The 12,958-nt window shown below is 26.9% G+C and overlaps 1 protein-coding gene across 7 annotated transcripts in view; it reads right to left on the bottom strand.

Moving 5' to 3' along the window:
• The window catches only part of LOC126904086 (uncharacterized), a 16,554-nt gene extending 6,159 nt beyond the window's left edge, over positions 1-10,395 (bottom strand). The window contains exons 1-9 of one of the 7 annotated variants that reach the window (XM_050682792.1): positions 10,243-10,395; positions 9,912-9,974; positions 8,404-8,430; positions 8,153-8,176; positions 7,745-7,768; positions 7,328-7,354; positions 5,754-5,777; positions 5,292-5,444; positions 5,056-5,192 (exon numbers count right to left, since the gene is read on the bottom strand). In XM_050682792.1, coding sequence (XP_050538749.1) covers positions 5,056-5,192; positions 5,292-5,444; positions 5,754-5,777; positions 7,328-7,354; positions 7,745-7,768; positions 8,153-8,176; positions 8,404-8,430; positions 9,912-9,974; positions 10,243-10,291 — 528 coding nt within the window. In that variant the 5' untranslated portion in view covers positions 10,292-10,395. Of the gene's footprint in view, positions 1-4,587; positions 5,193-5,291; positions 5,445-5,753; positions 5,778-7,327; positions 7,355-7,744; positions 7,769-8,152; positions 8,177-8,403; positions 8,431-9,911; positions 9,975-10,212 lie in introns of those variants that run through there. The other 6 variants (XM_050682798.1, XM_050682793.1, XM_050682794.1 and 3 more) reach the window with 6 other exon arrangements.
• Positions 10,396-12,958: the final 2,563 nt, after the last annotated feature.

Below are 12,958 nucleotides of genomic sequence, written 5' to 3'. Positions count from 1 at the left end.
ATATATATATATATATACATGTAAAGCGACTTAAGTACGTAAACGTATCATGCACGAGGTATAGCTGTGTTTTGTTGGCGGGCGGGGCGCGAGGCATATATGGCGGCAGCGGCGTCGGCTGTAGGGATATATAAATGAATATTAACATATACGTATATATAAATAATAATATATATATGTATATATATATTAATATTAGCGGCGATGGTAAGAATATATAATCTTCGCATAATATCGTGGCACTTTCGTTGGCGTCGACGACGCGATGTCCGGCGTGATCCTCGGGCGTCAAAAGGTTAGCAGCGTTGATGGCGACGGTGCGCGAGTGGAGATCGGTTTATTGACGTTGCCACTTTGACAACAGGAAGAATACTACGGTATCATTAGCGGCGGTACGTCGTCGGCCGTGCGGCACTTGCTGGACTTTGCACCGCGGCGTATAACGCGCGGTGTTGGTCAGTCAAATACTCAAAATTATACAGAAAAAAATAGTGTAAGCGCCGACTGGTGAGCGGGGTGGGGTGAATGCGTTACGACGGTCTAGTCTCAAGGTCATAGACGACGGCATACGCGACATAATAACACGTGCCGCGTGGAGTTACAAACTTACAACATACAAACAAAATACAAACAACATACAAAATACATGTGAAACTAATATAAGCGTGTTAAAAAGGAACTGATTAAACAGTTGTCTCATAAAAAACTAAATTAATTAATTTTTATTGACTCAACTGTCAGACTATTCATACCTAATATTTTATTATTAATTATACATGTTGTTATATTATACAAAATGTATTGATTGTAAATTTTAAAGCAACTATCTTCTTCTTCTTCCTCGCCTTAATCCCAACTACTTGGGGACGGCCACCCTTATCTTAAACTTCCACTTGACCCGATCTCCCACATCATCTTAAATTTTAAAGCAACAATAAAAATTTAAAAAAATTAAATTTAAATATAAGGGTACTTTATTTTTATTACATATAGGATCTAAAATATCAATATAAACATCTCTGTATCGTCCACAAGGAAAGCATCCATTGATTTGTGATTGTCCTATAAATAATGGAATTTATTGTAAATTTAATTATTTAAGAATTGTTTTAAATCTAAATTAAATAAATAAGTTATTTAAATTAAGTTTTCCTTTTTGTTTTTATGTAAAATATTTTATTTTAATAGTATTAAAATGAATGTTGTAATTTTTATATAATTTTTTGTGTCTAATCTATGCTTTACATTGGATTAGAATATAATATTAATATTTTTGAAAAGAACCTTAATCAAATTTTGAATGTTTATATTTAATAAATTAAGTGATCAAATAAAAAGTCTAATCTGTCTTGGAAATAGAATTTTCATTAACTAAAATAAAACCTTTTAGAAAATTTAAGTTTTATATTAAGCGTTTATTATCAGAGTTAAATAGGTTGTATAATTTAATACGATCAAAAATATATACTACACACTTTTATCTTTAACAGCCATTAAATTTAATATTTATTAACATTATTTAGTAAATAAATTGGTGAACAAAATAAAAAACTATTATTTATTAGTTATAACGTTATTTAACACAGTTATATATATATATATTTAATTATATTATTAAAAATATTTAATATATATATGTATATATATTTTCATACAACTGTATTTACAATATAATTACATACAATTATTTAGTAAATATTTCCAATAAAGAACTAGCAAGGTATATAATAAAAATAATAGAGAAAACCATACTGTACCAATTAAACTCAATAGAACACTAGTAAAATGTAGTATATATTTAATCATCTTTGCTTGTTATAAAATAGTATTAATTGTTAGTGTTTTACTAAAATTATTGTACAACATTACGTGAACAAAATAAAAAATTACTATTTATTAATTTTAACGTCATTTAACACACATATATATATATAGTTTCATACAAATGTTTAGTTTAATTTTTATATAGTGTGTTATGTTGAATAATGTTAAAATATGCAGAGTTTTAAATGCGAAGTATTTATTTAAAAAAACATGGTATCAGATATGAGTGTCTCATAAAAATTGTTTTTTTCATTAGTTCACAAATATTTTTGTAGATAATTAAATAATATTAAATTAAACTATCCCATACTTATTAAAATTATGAAAATTTAAAATTAATAGCATTTTTATGATTTAACCAAATTAATGAAAAATACAGATAATAAACGTTTTTTTGTTACATTTATAAATTAAATTTGTTTCTAATGAGTTTTTCATTCGTCTATAAAATATTATTTTTAAATCCTAAATACATTATGACGGAAATATGATGATTGTACTTTTACCCTAAATTAAATTTTTGCTAAAATGTTTTACATAAACCAGGCTTAGTTATTTATTTAAAAATTTAACCATTTTCGTTACAGAAAAATTTTTATGCGTGATAGCTATCCATTCGAAATCAAAATAATTAACTTGTCAAATAATATGAAATCCAGTAGCGGCACAATATTCCAAACCCAATATAGTTGTAATTTTTAGTGGTAATTTGAAAATTTCTTTAAAAACGACTGATTTGTTGTTAGCTAAGTGTATTTAGTCACATGTATCGTATGCAAACTTTGATTCATCGCAGAACACGTGTATTTAAACGACCTGATTAGTTGGAATATTTGTTTGTCTATGTACCAAATATTGATCAACATTTACAGACCTCTACGCTATTCAATATACTGCTTAATGTATTCAGGTGGCATTGGACTTTCCCATTCTCTGTTGTGGCACCATAATGATTGAATACAAATCTTTGATGTAACAAAAATAGGTCCCATCAAACCTAGTCGGCCAAATAACTTGGTGAACTCTAAATTAAATACTCGCTTTTTTATTGTTATTTATTGTTTTCCAATTCGTTACGATATAGTGTAAGCTGTCTGTCATCGGTATCCAATTGATTCCAAGCGCTTTGCTGATTGGACTATACGAAAAGTTCAACTCGTGAGCGGTGCCATTTTGATATTTGGGGAAATGACTTAATAGACTAGTGTGATTAGCACACAACTTCTGCTGTAAAAAACAGAGTTTTCACATAATGTAGTAACATTACGTTGAAAGCGTTTAGTTTTTAATAGTGTATCTTTAAAATTTAAGTTAAAATTTAGTTTTAAAGAAACATAATGTATTTTAAACCATCTATTCATTATATGCCTATGTAGAAAACTTTAAGTAGTAACAGGCGGAAATGCTGCAAGGTAAAAAAAAAAACATTTAGTATGTGTTATGTAGAATTTGCCTTATGCAAGTCTTTCATTTTAGATACCTATTTAGTTCTAAACCATATAAATTAATATGAAAATTACTAAAAATTACAAAATTACATTGATTTTAACAAATAAAATCTTTTAAAACTAATATTTACAGCAATTATAAATTGTTTCAATGGAGGTCATATACTTCACTTGCCCCCACTGCATGGGGTATCAATGCATGCCTAGTAGTTATAAAAAATATAACTTTAAAATTTATTAATTAACATATTATATTCGTTTTTAAATAATTCTAAATGTTTGTCAAACAAAAGTTTCATGATCAACATGAGTTATAATTTTTTGAATGTTTCTTCAACATTTCATTATCAGGTTCTTAGAAGCGTCGAAGGTACCAAAAATGTGCCATAAAAACTTTTTAATAAATATAAAGATAATTGCAAAAAAAAATTATTTTTAAGGGTAGTATTTTGGGATAACTTTCAAAAGTTATGCACCGTGGAAGAACTCTTAGCTATGGTTAAAATATACATCTAAAAAAGGGAAATATCTAAGGTATTTACAAAAGAAAATTTTGATTAAATTCACCTATGCTTCAAAAATGTTTACTGTTTTAAGAAAAAAGAGTTTCTATAAAGCAAAATACTTATCATTTTGAAATGAAACGTTTCCCTCCCATTGCATTAGGTTAGTTTACGTTGGATATACCACTCACCCTCCGCCAGGTGGCGATGGAGCGCGATTGGGTTGGGTAACTGCTATTGTATGTAGGATTACATATAGAAAATTATATTGAAAAAATGTCGGAAATAATTATTCCAACTAATTACACATATCTCAAAGAACCGTCAGACATAAGTTCCTTCTTTAAATTAGCGATATTTTTACGAATTTAATTTCAAATACATAGCGCTGCAGTAGAAATTTATCTGATTTTTAGCAGGACAAGTACCAAAAACGTGTCATAAATTCTACGTCAGTTATAACTTTCTTAATTTTAGACTTTAAATGTATACCACTTAATAAACATTTTTAATATCTATGCCTTATTTTATTATGTTATCAAATTTGCTTTCATACTTTAGGTCATCTAAAATGGTACAAAAATAAGTAAGAGGGCGCAAATTTGCTACGAGATTGTTTCAATGCAGAATTTAGTCAAAAGTCTAGTAAGCAATATATTTTAAAAATAAAACTGCTACTTGAATAAAAAAGATGAATATTTCATGTGAAATACTTAATTATTTTTCGTGCTAAAAAATAATTATTAAATATTAAAATTATATTCAACAACTTAACAAAGATATTTAAAAAATTAATAAAAAAAAAACCGTAATATCTCCTTTATTATTTAAATAAATTATTGAAAACTGAGACAATCAATATTATATTTTGTTACTTTTATAAAATAAATTGTTTGCTTAATTAGTTATACATTAATTATTAAAAAACTAATAGTGTTTAACTACACAATACAAAAATTGATTTTATAATGTTTTACATGAACACTAATTTTGAAATTTGTAAATAATTACGTATGTATGATTTCAAGGTAATTTTTTCGAATTTCAAGTTCATAATTTATATAATGTTGTTGGGTTCGATAATAATATTCATACATACATTCTATTTCCTCATCTTTTATTATTTCTTTAAAATGTTTTTTATATACAGTCATTTCTGAAATTTTGCCGGATAAAAGTTTCTTCTTTAACTTTGCAATATATTTACGATGATCGCTAGTTATAATTCTATAATAAATGCGCCACAGCATTTGTTCATCTGGTTCTTGGCAACGTCGAAGGTACCAAAAACGTGCCATAAATTCTTCGTCAGACATACCTTTCTTAATTCTAGACTTTAAATTGTTTATCTCGTTTTCAGAAAGGACACGTAATCGGTAAGGACTTTGTTTTTCAAAATCATGATCTTCCAAATAATCTATAAATATATAATTTTAATATTTTCTGCATTAATAATTTTTCTAAAATAGTATAAATTCAAAAGTTAACTTAAATGCAAATGATTCTTGTTACCAACCTAAGTTTTCATAATATTCTATCTTTCCGTCACAAAAAGGACATTTAAATTCACCTCTCGACAATCTATTTCCGCAATAGTTTCCTGTTTTATGACCACAGGGGGAGAAGCTCACTGAGTTTGTCTCTACTTCGCAAAATAGACATAACAAATCTATACAAACAATGTACGTTAAAAGTATTTAGATTAATTGGGTTATCAAAGTTAAAACGATTATTCCATGAGTTGACTAATCCGATTAACAAGAATTTGTTGATTATTGGCTAATTAATTTACGATTGTATAATATACAATCGTAAATTATATACAATATATATAATAAAATTCATGAAGATTTAATTGACAAGTGACAGTTAAATCTGTTACTATTAATTTAATAATTTTAATAATCAATGAATGAATTTATTCATCATACTTACAGTATTTAGATTAAAAAATAGAAGTATATTTTCAATTACATACCATCTGGGATTTTTTTTGTATTTTCTATAAATTAAACAGTTAACAAATTTCACTATTATTACATAAATGTCTATTAATTATATATTTTATTCTCTAAATATAAACGTATGTATTAAATTGGCTAATAAAATNAATTATATATTTTATTCTCTAAATGTAAACGTATGTATTAAATTGGCTAATAAAATAAAAAATGATTTAAAAAGTAACAACTAATCGATAACAATTTTTGAACCAATACTTTTTCGTCCAAATTCGGACTTCTGACTAGGTACAAAAAATAAATATAGTTTAAAAAAACTAAAAAACACGCTTTTAAAGAACATCGAACTAAAAAGTTAAAAATAATTTTTAAAATAAGCGTAAAACAATAATGAACGAAAAGTACTAGTATTATTGTGATAAAAGCGTGGGTGCTTTGTGCTATATTTTTCGTATATTGAGCGCCCGACGCTTTTATCACAATAATATTAGTACATTTCGTTCATTATTGTTTTACGCTTATTTTAAAAATTATTTTTAACTTTTTAGTTCGATGTTCTTTAAAAGCGTGTTTTTTAGTTTTTTTAAACTATATTTATTTTTCACTTTTTAGTTACATGTTACTCTAGTAGTTACTATCAATATCATGGTTGTAACGGGTAAAGGGGAATCAGGGTTCGATTCCGGAGAGGTAGTCTGAGAAACAGCTACCACATCCAAGGAAAGCAGCAGACGCGCAACGTGGAGGTAGTGACGTAAAATGACGATACGGGAATCATCCTTTGTAATCGGAATAAATACCCTATATATCTCTTAATGAGAATAAAGCGTATTAAAATATAAGTTTTAATAGTAATTAAAATATATATATATATATACATGTAAAGCGACTTAAGTACGTAAACGTATCATGCACGAGGTATAGCTGTGTTTTGTTGGCGGGCGGGGCGCGAGGCATATATGGCGGTAGCGGCGTCGGCTGTGCGGCACTTGCTGGACTTTGCACCGCGGCGTATAACGCGCGGTGTTGGTCAGTCAAATACTCAAAATTTTACAGAAAAAAAATAGTATAGTTGCCGACTGGTGAGCGGGGTGGGGTGAATGCGTTACGACGGTCTAGTCTCAAGGTCATAGACGACGGGATACGCGACATAATAACACGTGCCGCGTGGAGTTACAAACTTACAACATACAAACAACATACAAACAACATACATGTGAAACTAATAAAAGCGTGTTAATAAGGCTATTTTTAAAAACATTTAGCCCTTTAGAAATTTGTTTTCAAATGTGTTTATGAACATAATTTTTACTGTACTGTTACAGACTTATTTCATGTTTATTAGTGTATATAATTAACATCCTTATAGGGCTAAAAATTAGCCTGTTAATAAATTTAATTAATTAAATAAATAAATATAATTATGTTTTCAGTTACAAATCTATACAAACATTACACGTTAAAAGTATTTAGATAAATTGGGCTATGAAAGTTAAACCGAATATTCCATTCAGTTGACTAATCCGTTAAACAAGAATTGTTTATTGTAATTAAATAAATAAATAAATATATGTATATTTCTATTACCTACCATCATCTAGAATATTTTTTGAATCATCTATAAATTAAATGTAACAAATTTTACTATTATTACATAAATATCTATTTTATTTTATATTTTATTCTTTAAATGTAAACGTATGTATTAAACTGGCTTATAAAATAAAAAATGATTTAAAAAGTAATAACTAATCGATAACAATTTTTGAACCAATACTTTCTCGTCCAAATTCGGACTTCCGACTAGATACAAAATATAAGGCTATTTTTAAAAACATTTAGCCGTTTAGAAACTTGTTTTCAAATGTGTTTATGAACATAATTTTTACTGTACTGTTACAGACTTATTTCATGTTTATTATTGTATAGTATACAGCCTTACATGGCTACAAATTAGCATGTTAATAAATTTAATTAAATAAATAAATAAAATTATGTTTTCAGTTACCTTTTGACATATCTTTTGGATTCTCTATAAATTAAACAATTCAAATTTTACTATTATTATAAAAAAGTATTTAAAATATGTTTCCAATATATTGTACTTTGCATAAAAACTAAATATGATTACTTATTTTTATTAAAAATTTATAATTGATAATGTGGCAACAGTAAAATATAAAACAAAAATTTTATTTAAGTAATTTTTTATACAAAAAATAAGGCTATTTTTAAAAACATTTAGCCCTTTAGAAATTTGTTTTCAAATGTGTTTATAAACACAATATTTATTGTACATTTTAGACTTATTTCATGTTTATTAGTGTGTGTAATTAACATCCTTATAGGGCTAAAAATTAGCCTGTTAATAAATTTAATTAATTAAATAAATAAATAAAATTATGTTTTCAGTTACCTTTTGACATATCTTTTGGATTCTCTATAAATTAAACAATTAAAATTTTACCATTATCATAAAAAAGTATTTAAAATATGTTTCCAATATATTGTACTTTGCATAAAAACTAAATATGATTACTTATTTTTATTTAAAATGTATAATTGATCATATGGCAATAATAAAATATAAAACCAACATTTTATTTAAGTAATTTTTTTTATCATGTTTATAATAACTCAAATATATACTAATAAATTTTTAATTACTGTTTATTGTATCTTCATTTGGGATACCTGAAAATTAAAACATTAGATAAAAATGGTATTTTTTCATAAATATCGAAGTACATGATTTGTTGCTTGAAGTGCTTAAGGATGTATTCATATTTACAGTTGAGCTCTGACGTTTCGAACTTATGGCAGAGTGATGGTTGCTGGTCTGCGGATGCAACTATTCTGGCGTCTTATCTTGATAACAGTCTGCTTTTATACAATTGTTAACATCTGGTTTTTGACTAATGTTGTTTTTTACGGCATTCTTGACATTTTGGTCTTCCTTTCAACACCGGCAATCGTCTATTATGTTGATTAATTTCGGTGTTGTTGGTTGATTTTCTTTTTGTCTGATCTAGGATAGGTAACCGAGGTTTGCAGATTTTCCATAAATCTTCTCTATTGAAATATTCCGGACATTTCTCGATTTCTATTGCTGCTTTATACATCCATTTGCCAAAATGTGTTTCTTTGTTTAGTAGTTTTTACTTTATCGAATTGGATGTCATATCCTCTGTTTTTGTCATGCTTAGCTACTGCGGAATATTCTGTCCTTGGGTACTCCACGTCTTTTTCATGACTCATTCTTCCATGAAGATAAATCTCTAGTTTAGTTGTAGCCACCGACCAGCAACCATCACTCTGAAGATGGACTGTGCAATGAGTCCGAAATATCAGAACTCAACTGTAATGTATACATCCTTAAGCTCTTCAAGACACAAGACATCAATGAAAGCTTTAACACATTCATCCACGATTTGTATTTGTAAGTTATTATAAGTATTAATGATGCTGGTCATTACTCTCTTAGAATCATTCTCGAACGGAGACGTAAATTCTTTTTACGAAATTAATTTAAAAAAATATTACTAATTTAAATGTCTTTAAAATAAATTAACATGAAATAATATAACAAATAAATCGTAAGATTTTTAAAAAGTAAATAATAATAATAACCTATTATACAATAATAAATATTATTATAACAAAATATAGGAAAAATATTTATTGAGGCAGGGGAAATTTAATTCAGACGACTCAAAAATAATTTTGCAAGTTGTGCTCTTGTATAAAATATGATTTTTAGTGTACATTTGTGTGCTTATTTCGTTTTATTTTAATGCATGAAGTTCTATATGCCTGTTATTATGTAATTACTATAGTTATTACAAAAACTTTTATTTCTTATTTTTCTGAAAATATTTCCAGACTACAGTCACACAAAAACGAAATTGTCCCTTAACAAGCAGTCAATAATTCATAAAATCCCTACCGATTCCATAAAAAAGGTCTGATTAAAATATTTTTTTCGTAATTGACTAAATCAATTACTTTTTATTGACTAAACTGTAAAGTTTCCGAAATTCAGTTATCCATACCTAGTTATTTTATACTGTTAATTATATATGTTACAAATTATACAAAATTGTATAAATTGTAATCCAACAATAAAAAAGTTTTTAAAAAAAGTACAATTGAATATCAAAATTATTTTTAATTACATATTGGAGTAATGTTTTTGAAATTATGATCGTCTTTTGAATTTCCATTGGTTTGTGATTGTCCTGTAAAAAATTGAATTTATTTTGTGATTAATTTATTTAAAAATAGCTTTAATCTAAATAAAATAAATAAGTTATTCAAATTAAATTTTTCATTTTGTTTTTTTATGTAAAGGATATTATTTTATAATATGAATGTCACAATTATATATATATATATATATATTTGAATTTAATCTATGCTTATTTATCTATAATTAATTCTTAAATATTTCTAATAGAAAATTAACAACGTATATACCAAAATTTAATTAAGGAAACCATACTATACCAATTAAACTCAAAAGTACACTAGTAAAATACAATATAAATTTAATCATCTTCTAATGTTGAAATTATTATAATTGCTTAATTAAAATGAATATAGTATTTTTTGAATGAAATAAAATATTACTACTTATTATTTTTAACGTCATTTAACATAAATTCATATTCCCTTTCAAGTAACTATTTCTGTAAATTTTAAACATGAACTCATTCTTTAAACATCATAAAGAATAAATAAAATTTTTAAGTGTGGTGTAGTTTCTACAAATACATAGTACTAATAAACTATAAACTAACAATGTGTTAGAAATTAGTACCTTATAATAATTATTTTTAATTTAATTTACAAATTTTTTTTGTAGATAATTAATAATACATTTAATTACCATATAACGATTTATACATAAAATTATAAAAATTAAAACTTTGTAGCTCTTTTACAATTTTAAAAATCAGTAATTTTCGACAATTTTTTTTCCTAAAACTGCCATAACTTTTTTAAAAATGAACAAATCAATATATACATATTTTTTTTACAAATACCTCAGGTATTTACCTATTGTTTTATCTATTTTTGTGATCACTTGACCCTTTGCCTACCAAAAGAGAGGTTTTCAAAATGGCAACTTTTCTATAAATAATTTACTTTTTTAACTTAACCTATGAAAATTTTCTGAAAATACTGACACTTTTATACATGTCTTAAATTGATGCTTATGTAATGTACTTTAATTTGAAAAAATAAATGTGACCTCTGGATTTGTCTTCATGGTGAAAATTTTTGTGATAAAATTCTGGGATTTGTATTTGAATTTTATTTTAAAATATCTTACATGAGGAGTACACAGATTTTCATAATTATTGTATAAATCTAATTGATATAACATAGGAAGTTAAATTTTTTTGCTTCTTTTAGTTCTTTCTTTCTGCTTTAAGTTGAGAAAAATTACTTTGAAATTTGTACTAGCTTAAATTAAAATTAAAAGTCGTTCTTCTTTTCTGTTAATTTATTTTGACAAATTATAATACTGTTGCTAATAACAGGTAGAAGATTATGCACAACATTTGCGTATGTACATCCAAGATATATAGTCAAAGCTCGTATTTTTTGCCTTCATTTATTGCAATCTGTTGGTATTTCCATCAAATTTTGCAGATAATGTTCTTTACTGCAATATTTTATAAAGATCAAATCATTTAAATTTTTCCATCCGGAACCCGCGGTTGGGGCAATCACTACGGGTACACTGTAGTAAGTTATCTAACTGATCCATTTTTCTTCTTGAAATTAAATCAGATTTCGTACAGAAAATAATATAAAACCTATCTTGGTGAGTTTTAAAGAAATCATTTGGATTATAATTAAATTTAATTATGATTGAATTATTTTTATCAAAATATAATTCGGCGTAATGTCAAAAGATACGTTTTTATACTGTGTTTTATTTAAAATAATTATTTATTTATATATAACATTTTATACAGGCGAAGCCCAAAAATATATATAACAATTATTATAAAAATCATTAATAAAAATTAGTGAGAAACAAGTAACAAAAGAAAATTTATATAAACATTGATCCAAAATATAAATTAAAACAACATAAACGAGGCTTAATTAAAATACATCGAAAGCTGGATCATTATTAGCCAACCACATAAGGCGAATCATTTGGGCGGTGTCAAGGAAATAAGAAGGGGTAGGGGGTATTAGGAATGTAGTGTTAAAACGGGTGGTGCGAAGAGAGATTTAAAATTTTAGAAGGCTAAGAAGTTGGATAGATTCCATTCTGTTGGATAGGAAGTTATTTAGGAAGGCGAGGTTTGAATTGTGGCGTCGATGTGCAAGGCTGGAGAAATGTAGGGTAAATAGGATAGGGGAGTAATCATGAGGAGTATGAGGGATATTGAGGCGATATGCTGCCAGGTTTAAACATTTTCTTTGGACCCTTGCTAGTGATTCGCTTGTACAAGCCGTTTGGGGATCCCAAAGAACAGAGTGTATTCTAGGATGGGGCGAACAAGGGAGGTATGGAGAGTTTTAAGAGGGTTGGATAATTTAAATTCTTGAGTAAAACGGGAGATGAAACTAAGGAGTTTGAGGGCTTTACAGGAAATATGTGTTTGTTTGGAGAAAGATTGTGAGTGAGAATAAACCCAAGATCACGTATTGACTCAGAGGAACGAATTAAAGGAATGTTATTAATATAATAAGGAAACACAATGTGAGAATTACGTCGGAAGAATGACATGATTGAGCATTTATTAATATTGAGAAAGAGGCCAAGGGTTTCACTCCAGTTAGTAAACCGCAATAGATCTTCTTGTAGTAGGTGGTAGTCAGATAAGGAATTGATACGGAGGAAAAGTTTCATGTCGTCAGCAAATATTAGTAATTTAGAATAACAGAGGACTGATGGTGCGGAATTGATGAAAAAAACAAACAGAAGATGAGAAAGAATTGCACCTTGGGGTACTCCACAAGATGTATAGAAGTTATCGGAGGTCGAATGGGAAGTTGACACAAAATATTGACGATCAGATAATTAAGAGTAAACGCAAGACAGTAGAGGATTACCTATACCTAGATTATCCAGAGTTTGAATTAGAATACTATGATCTACTTTATCGAATGCTTTTGAGAAGTCTATGTAAATGACATCTACTTGACTTTGCTGACTGAAGGAATCATATATGTAGGATGAGAGGATGAGGTTACA

This window comes from Daktulosphaira vitifoliae, unplaced genomic scaffold, assembly GCF_025091365.1.
Source record: "Daktulosphaira vitifoliae isolate Bord-2020 unplaced genomic scaffold, ASM2509136v1 Scaffold_4, whole genome shotgun sequence".
NCBI classification, from domain to species: domain Eukaryota; kingdom Metazoa; phylum Arthropoda; class Insecta; order Hemiptera; family Phylloxeridae; genus Daktulosphaira; species Daktulosphaira vitifoliae.
Note: the sequence above shows the minus strand (reverse complement) of the source record. Positions and strands in the feature narration are given on the sequence as shown.